Source organism: Argopecten irradians, chromosome 16 (genome assembly GCF_041381155.1).
Source record: "Argopecten irradians isolate NY chromosome 16, Ai_NY, whole genome shotgun sequence".
Lineage (NCBI taxonomy): Eukaryota > Metazoa > Mollusca > Bivalvia > Pectinida > Pectinidae > Argopecten > Argopecten irradians.
Window position 1 is genome coordinate 12,655,804 of NC_091149.1, and position 19,318 is coordinate 12,675,121.

Below are 19,318 nucleotides of genomic sequence, written 5' to 3' on the forward strand. Positions count from 1 at the left end.
TCGGTTTAACTTTAATTCTGGGCCATGTGGTGAAAGATTTTATTAAAAAATGACCCTTTAATGCGACTCAGAGAGGAAGAACAATATGAGCTAACTGGCTATTTCCGATGATTTTAATTAAAGAAGACGTCACTTTGCTGCCAGTTAATTTCTCTGTCTGGCTCGATATATGTTATGACCTATTTTATCCCTCGAGACGTACACGCGACTGGTTTATTCTACTTAAAGCGAGTTATATCGATATCCTGGGCGAATTGTGGGTTTGATTCTGGGTTCTGAAAGTTCAACTCAAACTTTCGCATCAAACACTGTATACTAACTTGACAACTTGTGATATTCTATTGAGCTATTTTTAAACAGTTCGTTTGCAACATGCATTTTAATTGGCTGATAAAGATGTTAAAATAATCTTGATTGGTTAATTATGTGATGTGATGTTTTCCCACACATAATTATCTTATTCATGCCATTTATTTGCAACTATTACTTAACTTAAGTCTGTGGTACTGAAACGCAGAATTTCGAAACAACTTCCCAAAATTATTACTTTTAATTACAATATCAAAAAGACACATTTTTTAATTATCTTTCATATATGACATTAACACGATCTCGAAATACAATGAGAAAAGAACAGTAGAAGAAGTTAAAGATTAAATGATTTAATAACGCTGTCAATACTGTTATCAATAAAAAGCCTTAACCGCAGTGTACAAGTGAAGTGTAAAATAAGAAACAACTCCGTCGTCCGTAACTCAATGTTTTGAGAGATGATGTGCTTAAGGTGATTTATTAGGTGTTACATATATATTGTAAGTGTTGATACCAAGAATACCGACCCACGAAGTGCTGACGGGTCATTTTCTGATTTACACTCCAACAGACAGACTCTGGTTCAAATTTCCAATATTTTATTTCGCTAACTTGGCAATATTTTTGTATCTAGATCGATTTAGTCTGCGGCAGGGATATCAGCAATCCAAAAACTTGATTTGGTAATCTACCATGGTCTGAGATGATCTGAAGTAGAGTTATCCGCTCGTGAACATGCTTGAGTAGTGATTGCCACGTCATTTGCTTTTGGGTATTACGTCATTCATATATGTGTGTACAAATGGCGTCATTTTAGAACCATTCCTCCACATTCGAACCGGGGAAATGATTATACATTTTAAATCTGTTTTAGGTTAGCAACTCTGAGCGACGTGATGTAGACTCTTTGAATTAATAATTTTATTTTATTTCACATTTTAACGACTTATCACTTGGCGGATTCATGGACAATAGAGGGTCCCGGTATATTGTTTGTGATAGTATAGTTTTGTCATCTTACATCTTTAAATGTAGCGACCAGACCGGGATTCGAACCCGGGACACTCCGAACACTAGCCGTGTGCTCTACCTCGACTTAGTCCAATCCCGCTACACATCGTACAAATATATGAAATGACAATGAATCATTACAAAGGGAGTACGATTCGGTGAGATAGCACTATAAAAAACAATGTTTCTACTATCACAAGAAGACACAACACGATTTTATACCACAGTCCCTTAAATATATATCACACACAATGCCTATAATATGTTTCACATATTCAGGAAAAGTCGCTACTCAAAATGAAAACCAATATTACTTAGTTTCCAATGAGGTTAATATTACCATACCACTTTAGTCGCCACAACCCTTCAAATAAATTTAATTTGTTTTCATATGACTGTTAATTGGTAGACGCTAAATATGTAGAGCAGTTATTTCATATATATTATACAACTTGCTTACAGTGGAAGACATCAAGACAAATTGCATACTGTGTTTGACAATTATGGGGCTTGTTTTCATTTTTTTGCTCTGCGAATGATATGAATGCTGAACTTTTGAAACAATATAAATACTGAGCGCAACAGAAGTTATTACAGGCCGGTCTGAAGGACCCCCGGCACTGTAGGGGGTCTATGTTGTAAGTAGTGATACTCTTATGTTAAACTGGCAGTCAGTGAAATGAGGTTCAGTTTTAAATATCAGCTTAAAGATGCTACCGCCGCCGACGAATGGTATTTTTACACCTACAAAATAAGGACCGGACGAAAAAGTGTCTTCTTTCAGTTACATAAGTTACTTATTTTGCACCATTACCACCATTGAAAGGTTTGAGCTTGTTATTTTAATTTAGATAAAATATCAAAAATAATTAATTGCATCCCGACAAAAATCCACCGCACTATGCCCAATAGGAAATTAATTACTGATTGTACATGCACCAAAAGAAAAACGAATTATTTTAAATGTATGTTTATGCTAATTAGACACATGTATACACGAGTATACATCAGTGATTGCTCAAATGATAGGCATCGTTTATGCTTTGTCGACGGCGGAGGATTTTTTGAAATTTAGATTCTTTTGGAGAAAGTCGGGAGTTTTGTTGCCTTGAATCCCAAACACTTGTTTTTGTGATCTTACATGTATTTCCCCGATCAAGCTTTCAGTTGAAGTTACTGCCTTGGTTTGGCAACTTCGCCCGAAGATCAGTGTGACATGTTCTTGATATCCATACTATATCGAGGGTGGGATGGGGGGAGGTAAGGGATTGAAAATGGCAAAATAGTGTTCGTCTGTCCTTAGTATGTATATGTGTGTAGGGGCAAAGGGAATAAATGCTAAGTATACAAATAACAAATATAGTTGGATGTGTATCTCAATTTTGAAACATTTAGAGAAATTTGAAATATGAAGGAAAGGATTTAACTTTGATCAAATATTTTTAAATGTGGCTTTTACATGAGATGAGATTAATTTTGCCAATCAACCTAATGGAATATATTCATCATATCCACCAATCATGCTTAGTCCAGCTTTTACATCAAGTCATAAAAAAGTGAGAAGTAGAGGCGGCCCGCGCGAGAGTTCGGGTTACATGTTAATAAACTAATACTCGGTCGTTATTATCGTTTTACGACCTCCTCTAATGTCATTAACTGTACGACAGAAAGGTTCATAAACCTACAGGAAAACACAGGGGCTGTCTCGACATACTGGTACAATTATACCAAGGCCAATTACCGTTAGACAAAACATCTGAAGCCAGATAGACGGCTGTTGAGTTTGAAATTAATTTGCTTATTTTAAACAAAACTGTCATACTTGTACGCTGAAGAACCATTACGAAATGGATGTGTGTTTTTTGAAATCTGAACATTTTCACGTGTCGGAATTCTTACACGTATAACTCATTTCGTAAACCTCACAAGCACAGCATGATATGCATTGTATAAATTGATCATATAACTAACGGCGTCTTTCTCCTATACGACACAAATTTTAAGATTTATGAATCCGGAGTATCCGGAAGAAAAGCTTTCAAACAAAGGACGGTTCCTGGCAACTTCCAATCGTAGGTTTGAACTCATTAATCTGAAAAGATGGGATCTTGAGAACAATATCTTTTATCGAAGGAAATATATACATATATATAATCTGTAATTATATACTTAGGTTTGATCGGTTCAGTTTAACGTCCCATTAACAACCAGGGTCATTTAAGGACGGCTTACCTTCAGACCTGTAAGCAGTGTGTTTCGTGCCTTAGCTACCACTGTCATTCAAAACAATGAAGGTGCTAAATTAATATTACCTTTAGTAAATCAATCAATACGGATCGATAATTGATGATAGTGAATCACGCGCGGACTACAATTACACTATATTTAATCCAGTTTATCAATTAACAAAATATCCTGAATGGCTAATCAATAACCGGTACCGATTTATTATAGTGATCTTTTGATCTGGTCTAAAAATAGAAGTGACGTGCGAAGTTACCTATAAATAGGAACCAGTGACGCATGTTTGACTTCAATCTATAAATCAATCACCAATAGCTTATCGATTTTTTATCGATCGTTAGCGTCATTTTGGATTTATGCCACGGACAGCATTCTATTAATCACATAGTTCAAAAGTGTAATTTAGATATGGAATCATAACTATATATATATTTTTTTAATTGACGGATTCCTGTAAATTAATTATAAAAGCTTTCAAAGCTTTGACATGAACTTGTTCGCTAGTCATTAGTACACTGGACCGATAGAACAAGTTTTGGCGATATCCACTACACTGTATATAGCTGGTCGTATGGTGGCTGGGAAAGGACATGAAAAATAAAAAAAAATTGCGCGCGAACGCAATACTTTTGCGTGCGTATCGCCCACCATTATCATGTCAGAACGATTGAATCAGATATAACATCGGTACCCACTTTGAAAATCAGATCGCTGGAGAAATGTTATATTTTTCTTTACTTGAAACATCTAGTTCTTAATTGTTTTTTGACTTGGAGCTTATTTGCTTATAGTTTTCTTATCATCCGAAAATCTTTAACATTTCTTTAACACTATGTGTATTGAAAACACTACATGGACACTGTATGCGATATCGATTCAAGTAGTTACGAACGCGTTTTTCATTGGGTAGAAATAACTTGCGTGAATCAAATAAAATGGTTCCATTTCTAATATAAGTTTATAGTTGTTTTGCAAATTCATTGTTACATATATCTACAAGTAAATAAATTTTGAAAAGGACATGAAAGTAGATCTCCCAAAAGTAATCTAAAGCCGTTTTTATCTTCAAAATCATTTTTCATTTTGACTTTATATTTTCCTCTTCGTGTAAATTGAGTCTTTAAGCGGTATTTTATCTGTTGTGAGGCAACAGCTATCCATCTTCATTCAATTAAAATATGAAATAATCATTCCATGCATCAGTAACTAGGTATGCATTTCATTTCGATTTTATTACAGTTAAGCAATCGTTTCTACTAATTCAGATGAAGCGATGATATGAAGCTGTTATAGAGCGCGTTCTCACTTCAGCGGTCTTAACATTAATTCGGTACAAGATTTACACCGGATTTACAGCATCCGAAATAGGACCAAGTTCTCTAAAGTGAATATCGTAGATTAGAATTTAATATCTTTTTCGTGCTCTATCATCTCTTTTCCGTCGCTGTGAAATTTCATGTTATATAGTTTGTTTTAAAGATACAGTTTAAAGAAAAGGAGGGGAAAAAACCGATTAGTTGCACATACCGTAATAACGGAAGCCGGAACGACAAGATACCTATCGATTTTGAATTAGTGTCTCCGTACCGTTTAGTACAGTTTTACTTCGTCATGCACATACATAATTATTTATTTAGTCCGTTAAATGTGAAGTATCAATGATTTGTTGTAGCGCCATGTTTATCAAGATAAAGAAATTTTAGAAGGTGATGGCACCAGTCTCGGGCTGCTTTATACGAGTCTTGAAATCGACGAGACATCACTCAATATAAAAATGCAATTAATTGTATTTCGGTCAATTGTTCAAATCCGGAGAAGCGTCGAACCGGATTCGTATCTTATACTAGACACGACACGCCTTTATCTAGAGCGTCAAGAACGTGACATTTATAAAATACTGTATCGGCTTTTTAATGTTAATTGATAAAATAAGTGTGAATAATCGCAGATTTTGAAATCAGTCGCGACAAATTTTAGGTAATTATAAGAATACTAAACTTTCAAATCTTATTTAAAATCTCACTGAGAGACACAGATAAGGGGGTATATGTTCATGCAAGATTGAATTTCTAAAGCATATTTCAAATCAATTATCACCTGAAACTGTCGTCTTGACTTTAAGGTACGAAATGTTTTCGGTTTTTTACTTTACTGATTCTAGATAAAAATTATGGAAATGGGGCTATGATCAGAGGGCTATATTCGTGTGCTAGCTTTATATAAGTAGACCTATTTTACGTTTCGCAATCCGTGGTTATGCGCGCGTTATAGCCTCGTGGCGATGTTCTGGTACGATCGCGTAGGAGGTTGATGTAAAAAAAAAAAAAGTGAACCACGCGCACCGTCTATTTACTGAGTCAATATAAGTATGTTTGTGTATATATACACGGCAATTCGCTTCTGAATAGAAGTCACTCGATCGTTTGTTTGCAGAAATGTGCAGTATCAACAGTCAGAAAAAATAATAACAAAGAATACGATTGTATTTCAGCTGTCTTTTGACTGTCTTTTTTACAGCTAATAATTTTTCCTCATTTTTTAAATAGAAGTTATGTACTTGTTTTGTTTTAATTTTGTTTACTGTTTTGCATTTTTTTACATGAGGAATTTGATATACATGTAGTGTATGCATATTGATACTGCTACCCTGGCCTGTGATTTATTTTAATAAATCGGCCTAAAACATTAATATACATGTATACACTCTAATTTCTGTACGCGTCACCGAAAAATGACCCCTAATGACGATGATGTATCGGTATAACACGTCCCGAAATGGACATTTGTCAAGTGAACATGGCGATTAACCATTCTATACAAAAGAGAAGGGTGTCCTTACAAAAAGACTTTCCATGTCTTGGTTTTATTAACTAGCAAACTTATCAAAGACGTGGTCAAGTCTTGTTCAGTTGTCTGTACGTCTCGGAAAGCATAAAAAGGATACACTCGGTAACAATCGGGAATACTCGACATTTTTCGGAAACGGAAAAACTTCGGAAAATATGGATGTTTTAATTGAACTGACAGACAATGATTCCTTCCTCCACTGAGGAATCTGGTTACAAATAAGTTTCAAATAAGTTACATCTTTTTTTTCTAAAAACTTGTCTTTTCTCTATTGTACACTGCTATAGTAAAACCCCATTCGGCAAACATCGGCCGATTCCGGTACGCCATGTTGAAACCTTGGAACCACGATCAGACAATTTTGGTTCTGGGTTAAAATATAGGACTATTCTTCAAGTTACTCATGACCGAAATTAAAATCAAATTATCGGGTTCGATTATGTCAACACTGACAACAGTACTAGTGTCGTCTGCTCATTGTTCAGATTGTCACAGTGGTACAGAGCTATATTGGTCGAATAGTTTAAACAAATACGATATACACTGGATAGTAGTACTAATATAGAGTGTAATATTGTACCGTATAGCAGAAACATATATTAGATATGTTTCTGGGGAAAGTGTAGTTAGCTGCAATGGCTGTGTCTTGTGACCTTTATCGTAGAAACACAGGGAGCTGAGAATTAGTACAGTTTATATAATTATGGACCCACCAGAGTGCCCTAAGAACTTTATAGCTATAGTACTACGTAGGGTATGAATTTTGACGATTTTTTATCTACACCCATAAAACGCATAAAAAATGGTCTTGGGGCACTCTGGTGGGTCAATAATTATATAAACTGTAACTAATTCTCATATCCCTGTGTCTTGCGGGTCTATAATTACATAAACTGTAACTACTTCTCAGATCCCTGTGTCTTGCGGGTCTTTAATTCTTTAAACTGTAACTAATTCTCAGATCCCTGTGTCTTGCGGGTCTATAATTATATAAACTGTAACTAATTCTCAGATCCCTGTGTCTTGCGGGTCTATAATTATATCAACTGTAATTTATTCTCAGATCCCTGTGTCTGGCGGGTCTATATAATTATATGAACTGTAACTAATTCTCAGATTCCTGTGAGTGGAACTACGTTGAAATTCGGGTGCGTTCGTTTAACTCCAACAAATGGTACAGTAATAACCAAGCAGACTATGAAAGCAGAGAATGTTCTTCAAATTGCTCACACACACTTGGAGCAATTTAGCTTTTGATCAACTGGAAATATGGCAGAAATATGGCGTCTTCTTCAGAACATATGAACATTAATTTATGATTTAAAGTGCAGATAAAAAATAAGAAAGTTTCAGCCCAAAGATCTCAATTAAGAGGCCTGGCGGTGATGTTGTCAGGAATTTTAAAGCTGCACGTTAAGTAGTTATCGACAATAATTTTATAGTGTTATCTTGCTGAAATGTCCTGGGCACGACAGCATGGCGTTACTTGAGCTATCTCGTGCTCCATAATTTAAAACTACACGTCAAGCAAAGATCGATAACTAATTTATGTACTTTACACTGGGGGGTATGATACAGAAATCTCATTAATCAACATATTAAAAAAAGTGCATGTTTCTCCTTAGGAATTCTTAACAACCATTTAAATATATTTCTATTATGTAAATGCGAAGACAGTTCATTTTTGTTTTAAAATATTAAGGCGCCATCAAATATCCAATTAATTGATAACTCCAACATTTGCATATTATTTTTAAAATAACGCATGATCGTAGACTATAATTAATTTTGAATAACTGACAAAAAGCATTTAAATTCTTAATTATCATTAACTATTTCGTTTAATTAAGATCATTAGAGTGTTTCGTTTAATTCATGTTCCGTTATTAACATGTTTCTAAAACTTCAGACTAGACATTTCTTTTTTAATTTCATCCATCATATTTATGAAAATATAGTTGTAGCCTAATTGAAAATTTAAACATCGACAAAAACGGTGTAACATATAAGTATTTTTTGGCCAATTTAAAGAATTTATGAAGCAAAACATCGCGTCTTTTAGCTGATAAGACACAGGTAATGTGTGAATGATTCTATTAATATCTGTACGACTTTGCGTGATAATGCAGACATGACGCAAGGTTCCGTAATGAAGCCCCCCTTCAGCAGCTCATTCGCCGAGTGTGGCGGATAGACTCCCGTAGCCGACTGGATGGATTCTTCTATAAGACGAACAGGGTTAGAGTTTATCAATAGAATTATCATAGAAGGCGATCCTTGCACATATTTCAGTGATATAACGGCAGTAACTAGGCTCTCAATCCTGGCACATAGTCAATGATATATGATACAAGACCTTTCATACAGAACGCAACACCGTGTCGCGTGTTTCATCTGTGAAACTGAGAACAATTATCTGTTTCAGAAAAAAAAATAACTTAAAAAAATACTCAAACTCTGTCTTTGAAAATTCCATCTTTGATTAATGCATGATATTTTTTTTTCTTTCTTGTGTAATGGTATATGTGTATACATAACCCACAACTACTGTTACTCCGAAATGACGGTGAACCCTTTGAACTGTAGAGCGCTACTACATGTACTATACAGATATACGGCACGCTCTATACACCAGAAACATAATACATGTGGTATGTAATTGATAAAAATATGTACTTAACAGCTCGGCTATGATGACAATGTTGAATTTCATATTGTTTAATTAGTATTACTAGTAATTTGGCTGAACCACGATTCATGTCCACGCATCGCTATCCGTGTACATAGTATTTAGTGGGTTTCTTAAATAAACTTTCTTTTTAAAGTTTCACTCGCTCGGTCATATGAAATATACCACACTAGTATATTTGTTGGTTTACTTTAAACGAGCTACGGAAATTTAAATCAAGTTGCGTAAGTGTCAAAATTTAGTAATAACTCAAATTCTATAAAACCAATATACAGCCAGGCCTAGGGTATGCGGTGTCGCGAACTGGTATCTGTTGAAACAAATCTAGAAACGGAATAAAGTAATTTTCGAATTTCCTATGACGATCTTAATACTCTTTGACATTAAACAAGGTATATAATATGACAAAATCGAACAACTTTGATTTTACTCACGAAGGATAAACGTAGAAACATGTAAAATATATCTAAAATTGTGTATAATTATTTTTCATATAAATAAACATATACTAAATGTACCTTCTGTTTCATGCATTTTAATGTTTCAAACGAGAATTGCCTTTCCTTAAGATCGATGGCGATGAAAATGACTAAACTAAACAAAAATGGATATAAAACAATGCAAAGTTCGTCGTTATTAAAAAACGGAGAACTTATGAAATTCTTGTCTTCCTTAATAGCAACCTTGCGATTTGGCTCGTTCGGTTCTAATCATTTACGGAATGGATGGGCCAAAACCGTGTAGCATGTAACAGGGCTTTTGCTTGCAATGCATAAGTTTTGACGTGTCTGTCTTTCAAATAATGGCTATTGTATGATGTAAAAGTTAAATGGAGTACGTGTATTGTTTTAAAGGAATTTTGTGCGTTTTCTAGAATAACTGTTATGAGCAGGGTATTTGTCCGTGGCTAATGGGAAGTAATTAGTTAGAAAGAATCCCAATTATCGGCGAATCGTGAGAGAAGAAGCGATATTTTTTTGCCCATTCTCTTACGTACACTACATATAACGGATATAGGTAGTTATCCTCAAGTGGCTTTAAGTTATGTTTCCCCAAAGGACACTTTAAAAACGCAAACATTTTCGTAAATAAATGTCATCAGTTTTTAAAACCTACGGTCACCTGTTTTGAACATTTTAAGGGGATGCAGCTAAATCTCGTTTTTCCCGAGATCAATAACGATATTAACACTAATTTTGTAAATCATGCATTCAATCTCACAAAAAGTTCATTGATTTGACTTTGGAATGCGTTATGCTCAAAGAAAGTCTTCCGTTGATACGGCTATACCAACATTTTTTTGTTTTGTTTTTGCTCCATAGAAAAGTATAAAGAGGTAAGTAAAGTTACTTTGCTAAAATTTTTCAACTTAACATCTGTTGAGCTTTTTCTGTGGAGAACGTAATAAGTAATAAGGAATTCTTTCAAGCACTGAAGATTGTAACGTTGAACATTCGTTCATGGTCAATCTGTAATGTAGACATTCTGTACAGTACACTATATATTTAAGTTTATCTTGATCTAATTCATGTTCTAATTCACAAGTTCAAACGAACAAAAACTATTTATCAATATCAATTTAGACTCAATGCCGTTTATCTATAGCTAGATAACGGTTGTCTGCAGTAGCAGCCCTTACGATATTAATGTAATGATAGCAAGACATCTGGCTATACAAGGAAATACTGAACCAAAGTCACAAAATACTGAATCTACGTCACAAAATACTGAACCTGAGTCACAAAATACTGAATCTAAGTCACAAAATACTGAACCTACATGTACCTAAGCCACAAAATACTGAACCTAATGTACCTAAGTCACAAAATACTGAATTTAAGTCACAAAATACTGAATCTAAGTCACAAAATACTGAATCTAAGTCACAAACTACTGAATCTAAGTCACAAAATACTGAACCTAAGTCACAAAATACTGAATCTAAGTCACAAAATACTGAATCTAGTAATCACAACTACTGAACTAAGTCACAATATCTAAGTCACAAAATACTGAATCTAAGTCACAAAATACTGAATTATCCAAGTCAATCAAAATACTGAATCAAGTCACAAATACTGAACAAGTCAAAATACTGAATCTAAGTCACAAAATACTGAACAAGTCACAAAATACTGAATCTAAGTCACAAAATACTGAATCTAAGTCACAAAATACTGAATCTAAGTCACAAACTACTGAATCTAAGTCACAAAATACTGAACCTATGTCACAAAATACTGAAGCTATGTCACAAAACACTGAACTTAAGTCACAAAATCTCAAAGAAATCTTCATTCCCTTTTTGGCAAAACTTAACACTTTTACAATATCTTCAGACTGTCCTTTCATCTCTTAATATTAGCGTTTTTATACATTTCACATAGGAGTATATCATGTATAATGAACACTCGCTTGGCTATAATATAGAATTTACTATCCCCGGGGGTGATGCTAATGAATCGACACGCCTGGTTGATTATGGGCCTTACTAATGATTTACTAACTTTACAAATGCATAATTTCTACTATCTTCTATAGCTTTTACGTGAAAACCCTCGTAACTCAACTTCTATACGTGAAGGGAGTTCCGGTTGAGAGAGATGGCTATAGCCGAACACAGGTATACAGAAATAGGGTTAAGCGAATGAACTAGCTAATGTTTTACGCTTGGGCAGTTCTTCTGAAAATTCTGTGACATTTTATAAACCTTCGTCGGCTTTAATCGTACATTTTTTCATATTTTCATTATAAATTTTCTTTACGCTTTCAAGGGCTGTAACAGCTTTTCATAAGGACACAACGTCGTAATGAAAGAAATGTGCAAAAGGCGACATTTTTATTCGCTTAACTTCCTTAAGGTATGTGTACATTGTCTGTTCTGGTAAAAGTACACTTTGTGATCTTGTAAAGCATCTCAGCTTTCTAAAGTAATTAATAAAGGTAATTTAAATGGCTGTGAAATAATGATTGAAATACATATAATCTAAATTTGAATTTTATGGTCAAATGGAGACACAAAACTTGCAATATAATGAACTTTGTTTTTGATACACAAACACATGTAGTTAGAAGACGCTACCATCAGTCAAACTAATTGAAGGTACGGATGTAAAACTGTATATATTTGATTGAACGCGCGTCAGGAAAATGTTTCTACACATTTCAAATTCAGGAATGTAATTCATGTTTAAGACCTGTGCTATTACAAGATTAAATTATTTTCCAAATAAGGAAATCGCTTAAAGAATCCGCCTGAATGAAAATTATGATGAATGATCTAAATTAGACAGAATTATATGTGCATGGTATTTAGACCATAAATTACCCAGAAATAAATGCATGCACATTAAATGTTTAACTTGAAGTGAAGATGATGGATGTCTGAATTTAAAATTTCCCTGATTACGTCACGACACATTGGCAATATGCAGGGGTCAATCACAATATATACTATAGTGGTGTGTTTCCTTTAATTCTCAATATAACAACAACAAGGTTTGTATTCTAGCTACACGTCTATATATCTACGGTATTATTACGCGCACAGAGGTGTCTGTATCATATTTGACTCAATGATTTCAAAGTAGAACTTAAATGAACCTAATAAACATTACTTACACATCGAAGTCGAGGAACACCGCACAGTTGCCAGAAGCATTTTTTCCTATATAAATTTAGTATCAATATAACCTATATTTCACTTACATAATCAACCTATACATTATGTACCTCTAACAGATAAACCCGGTTAATATAAGCATCATTTACCTATCATCATTTTAGTCTGTCATATTAATTTACAAGTTATTAGCCCTTTAAGAGACTAACGGATAATATTAAAACTGAATCAGTATATCATGAAAACGGTATAAAACTGTGTTGTACTCGTTACTGTGAGAGAATAATAGAATGCGAACAGTTTAAATACTACGATCGACCAAATACTTTATTTTAACTCTGCCTTTCATGAGTCAAAAACCTATCAATATGTATCTCAACCATCGTTTTGGTTTTACAGTGCGGTAAACTATATCTGTGTAGTTGCTAAGGGAATGGTAGAACATTACGGATACTACAATCGAAGACCATCCCCTGTTTTTGACTTCTGTCTTCCAAACAGATTCATAAACACACAATGCTTCCAGCGAATTATACTTTCCCCCACACACAAGCCTATAAATCTGTATCTGTCGTCCATCTTTTTCGTTTTACAATCGGATAAATTATCGCTTGGTTTCGCAGGCATTACGCCTAGTACTGTACACGAGATCCATCGAGATACAAAATATGGGTTGTGCAGACACTGTAGCCCGGTACCAAACCCGGTTCATCAGCATTAACAGCTTACAGCATAGTCATTACAACATTTTAGGAACGTATGTCCATGGTATTCTATTATGTATAAACGATGTTAGGACTTAAAGCATAATATTATTATATTGGAATTGGTTTAAAAGAATTGCACATGAACATTATAACGATTTGTCTATTTGAAAGCACAGGATGCTGGTTTTTTTCTTTTACGATTTCACTATAATTAGGATAGTGATTATGTAAATAATTGTTTTTTAATTATCGGCTCATCATATATCACACTTCTAGTCCCTGTGTTTTTTAGTGTTTTATCAGTGTAATCACAACATCAAACATCCGAAAACATTTTATCAGCAGAAAAACTAAATTAATCAGTCAATCACATTCTACTGTCAGATCAAAGAATTTTTATTTAATTTATAAACATTATTTTGCTTGTCTTACATATCATGATTTTCGATAAATTTGCTGGCTCATTGTTTTCTGGGTATTGTGGTGGTTTTTTTATCGTTGAGCATGTTAATAAACTGCCTCCAACCATGATGGTAAAGAATGTCATGTAACTTAGTGTATTTCTGTTTTAGTGAGTAGACATTCTGCATAAAACTGAATCAAATAAATGATTAATTAATATGGAATCTTACCTGTGAGTTGAGCGTGGACTACCGGCGATTTCATCACAATTAAGCATAATATTCCCCAGAATACACACAATATCCTCGTCGATTTCGTTGCTGACGTTGTATCATCGTTGGATGTATTTGTACACATAGTAGCTCGTATTGATGAGACGTTCCACTCACCATCCGGATATTTTGTCCCTAACTCACGATGATTAGAATCGCCAACATTCATAAAATGTTAATTTTAATCGACCACAGTTAAAATATAATTTACTGTATGTATCCTATACCTCAAAATAAACAGTGAAAATTTGATTTGTTTTGTAAGTTGAGGTATATTTTGATTTTTTTTTTATTAATGGATTTATTGTAAATTCCAGCGAAGAATTAAATCTCCGTTTGGCATCTTAATGACACCGTTAATTAGTGTGTCGGTTGACAGTAACCTCTGACACCGTTACGGCTAATTGGAGTCTTTACAATAGTTAAAAATACTCGAAGTACAACAACACACCACGACTTATGTGTATACAGCTGTCAACTGCCTGTCGTGACAACCAAGTCCTTCAAATTTTGTACCAATTTTTGTTTTAAAAATCCAAACAAAAGAATAATGTTTTATATCTTTCTCTTGAAACAATGTGAAGTTAAAAGAAAGCACGTGCCTATATTCCGTATCTATAACTGCACGTGCTTGTATGTTCTTCGCGAACAGATGTTTACCATCCGTGTTGTGTGTTGGGGTTAGAACAGATTTAAATAGTTTTCAAACATAGGATGATTTATGTAAATATTTCCACAAGTTAATATAACTCTTAATCACTCTAGGCCTATATCAAGAGATGTCCAGTGTGACGAAAAATCGTCGAGTTCGATTCACGACACATGTCTAGAAATATCGGCGTGTTCGATACGCTCTGTCAAGTGACAAATTCCTACAGACGATATAAAAATGATGTTTTAATACAGAGCCGTTATCTGCAAGTTCGGTTCCATGAGCACGGTCCTTGTTTCGTGAAACAGTTGAATTGTTTCTCCTGATAGAAGCAGACTTATCATGCCATCACTCAAGGTCTAGAGATAGCCATTGAGGTACCTCTCATCCCTTCCAAGTTTGACAAGTGTTAGCACTGGAAGTCAATGAACAAACTCTCTTAAATATCAACATGCCAATATCACATGCTGGAACATATTTCGATGTTGACATTTTGTCGTCAATCCCGACACAAGACATAGATCCTGAATGTTACGGTGTATTAAATACTTCAGTATCATTCCATAGACTCCCGTGTTCTCTGTAAAAAAAAACCTCACACACGATCCTTCCACCTCAGTGATTGGTTCAAATTATTTATCGGTATCCAATGGCATTATGTCAACTGATGCACATGTATAAAATCCGCACGTCCGGTGTTGTTTCCATTCACTAGAAAATACTCCTCCACATATAAGCACGGTCGGGACAACGGTACTCCGGATCACGGTTGAAACAATTTTTACTTCAATTTATATCTTTCCCCGACCGCGTACAGACAGTCGAGTGAAGTCGTCGACTATTTGCTCTTCAGTCATAGCAAAAAGCCTGGTCGATCTTTTCACAGCGTAACATTATACACACCGTCTTTTTAGTGTAAATACTAAGTGTCCTATAGGCCAACAACGTCTGCGCATATTTTTCTCGTATCACTTCTAAATACTTCTGTCTCATAACATCAAGTATATATTATATAGAAGCAGATAGACTATATCTCTGAAGTCTCCACACAGATGCGTGCCTCGCTCGCCGACACTTAAACATACAGTATATTAGGTGAGGAGTTCTTTGGATCACTGAATAACCGGGGAAAAAATCTGACGAAAAAATCCCCCTTTTGGAAAATAGGAGTAAAATGAGAGAGCGTTATTTACACATAAGGTTAACAGAGAATCGACACCCCTTCAATGAAATGGACATCTGTCTCTCACGCAGTCGGGAACCAATAGGGACCGTCACTTTCAGTGAATAGGGTAAGGGCATTAAAGAATTGTTGGTGACGGTTTGTCTCATTGGGCCGGAGCATGGCGTAGCATACCCACTATTAAAGGTAACCCGCCAATCAAAGAGACCTAGTCAGCTATGTACGATAAGCGTGCAGGTAGACAAACTGAACCTATAGACTACCTGTACCTGTGTTAATGCTGTCGGTTAAATACCTGTGGTGACTTTTGTCGACTGTGTTTACATTGGCTCTAAAGTATCGGTATTGAGAGAGTCCTATGTACAAACTAATCTTGTTGTTCTCATTTAAATATTTTATTCAATGCTTACTTTTTTATCTATTGAAATAATATGAATCAGATTTGTTTATTAAAGCGTAATATATTAAAAATATCATAAATATTGTTTTTATCACACTTTAAAACACATCAACATTCATTCATACTTGACTTACGAGACACTGTATTTTATTATTTGACTTTTTAAAAGAGGATAAAGTCACTTGATTAGCAATATGTTAAATGCAAAGTAATTAGATAAATTGTGCTCCCCATCTCATATAGAAAGGAGACCTGTTCATATTGATGAGAATATTATGCTGCAGTTTGATATAATATTATTGGAAAAAGCATAATTCTAAACACAAAGATAATAAAACATATTTAAATGACAAAGGAAATATTTACTCAAAGATATTACGCCAAACATTTTTTAAATTATCTATATTTTTATTCAATCATATGCAATATTACAACAGGTGATATATTGACACATGTCCAAATCCTAAACAATAAGCATACAGCTATTTGGATATACGATTACTACGGTACTGTATTTATAGATCCATGCAAGCATGTGAAAGTAGACAAGATATTGTGCTATTTTTCTATTGTTTCTAATCTAAATACGACAGATATGGGATTTAGAAAATAAACAAAAGAATGACATTTAACTGCACTCAGTGGAACAATATCCAAAAAATATCTAAACATGTAAACATCATTTAGAGATGAAGACAACGCACAGAATTAACACAAAATGTATGTACTGTGCAGAATTAAAAAACAAGTAAATCAAATATGATTATTTTTTACCTAGATAATGGTGGTACATTGAAGTACCATGCCATGTTGTCAGGCATCACTTCAAGATTAAGGAACATGGGGTTCAACATAATACAGTCACAGAAAAGATATAGCCGTTGGTCGGCGAAAAAACAATATAACTCATTATGTATTATATGTTTAATGAGAAATCAGTAATTCATAAGTGATGTATATATATACCATACATGCACTGTGTAGCGTAAAAAATAACATATAATAAAATTTAAGTATACACAAGTTCACACTCACTCCTAACGTAGTGTGGAGAGACATCTCACTTATACTACTAAAACTAATCTTAACTATAATCGTCATAAAATTCAACAAGTAAATTATTTTTTATTCAGCAGAATAAAACATTATCAAATTGATTTTGTCTATTTTCATTTTACTATATACCATCAAATACAATTTTTCATTCTTACACCAAATTATTTTCACCACATTATCACATCATACTAATCTTATATTCTAAGTATACATTAAACTATCGTTCTCATAACACAAGAAACATCTTTACATTTGCCACTATACAATGTTAAACTGTACAATTTGTCTATTTTTCATTCTCACACCAAATTATTCTCACCACATTATTCTAAGTATACATTAAACTGTCGCACTCATAATACCAGAATCGTCTTCACATATGCCACTATACAATGTAAACTATATACGACCTGTATTCTGTTCTCTTGTGCCAATTTACCCCAAACGTTTCTATGCCTTTGTATTTTTTTTGTACTAAAGAAAATTGCTAATTACTTATCAGTTGGTTTTGATATCTATTTGATAGATTTTGAACCTAAAATTGAATTCATTAATGTCATGAAATGCAATTGCTGTAATACATACCCTTTCTTCTTTGTCCCACCTGGTGTAGATTTCCCGTTTCTCAATTTCCTTCACTTGTAATTTACTGACGATCCTCGGCCCTCATTACTGGGGTGTAACCCTGCACAGAAATATCACTGTAATGGGCACTGAGGATGGGGTAAATCTCTCAGTTTGTTGGTTACTCAAAGCTGAAAGAGTTTCTATTTTGCGTTATTTTATCAAAATTCCATTGTAACAAACAGAAAATGCTCAATGACAACATTTATGTGAATTGATATGATTTGAAACATTTTTTTATTTATAATCAAATTAAAATGGTATCAATGCTTACACGGCTATTAGTAAGATGCTTAACTTGTTGATTATCATTTTCTTGGTTGCTGTGAAAGAATAAAACCAAACGGTTTTTTATGCAAAATTGTCTCGTAGGTCAAACACAAAGACACCTATCCACGAAGTACTCCTTCAAATTCCTAAATCATGTATCGTGGAACATTTTATAAGAACATGTACTAAAAAATAATCATTTTCCAATACCTTAATTTACTGCATATAACAATAGTTTTACTCTTTTAACATCTGCATTGTATAAACCGCGCTATCTATCGATGGAAATTATTACCTAATTTGAAAAATATGCTGACTATATGTTGTTAGCTATTTAACAGGCAGAAGCAGGTGGACAACTAAAGTACTGTCTTCCCATCCTATACAAAACCAAGCCTCATCGACTTTACATGAAAGAAGTAGGAGTAATTTTGGAAGACTTACGAGAAGGTATATCTGGCTAAACTTCATTGTATTATATTGTATTGTAATGTATTGTGTTGTATTGTATTTATTGTATTGTATTGTATTGTATTATTGTATTGTATGTATTGTATTGTATTGTTATGTATTGTATTGTATCATATTGTATTGTATGTATTGTATTGTATTGTATTGTATTGTAATGTATTGTATTGTACATGTATTGTTTGTATTGTTTTTGTATTGTAATGTATTGTAATGTATTGTATTGTTGTATTGTATTGTATTGTATTGTATTGTATTGTATTGTAATGTATTGTATGTAATGTGTATTGTATGTATGTATTGTATTGTATTATAATGTATTGTGTTGTACATATTGTATTGTAATGTATTGTATTGTAATGTATTGTATTGTATTTATTGTATTGCATTGTATTGTATTGTGTATTGTGTATTGTATTGTATTGTAATGTATATATCCGTGTGTTTCTGCTTGTGATACCAGGGAACCCGATATCGAATTTATAGTGTTATCTCACTGGAACATACACAGTACAAACTGTACCCAGTGACACAAGTCATATTGTTTCATCACTTTTAA

General features: G+C 33.8%; 1 protein-coding gene across 1 annotated transcript in view; it reads right to left on the reverse strand.

Annotated features, from left to right (window-relative positions):
• LOC138310378 (BMP-binding endothelial regulator protein-like) overlaps positions 1-15,965 on the reverse strand; it is an 84,960-nt gene extending 68,995 nt beyond the window's left edge. The window contains exon 1 of the mRNA XM_069251576.1: positions 14,065-15,965. Within this exon, the coding sequence (XP_069107677.1) occupies positions 14,065-14,275 (211 nt within the window). The 5' untranslated portion in view covers positions 14,276-15,965. The remainder of the gene's footprint in view (positions 1-14,064) is intronic.
• Positions 15,966-19,318: the final 3,353 nt, after the last annotated feature.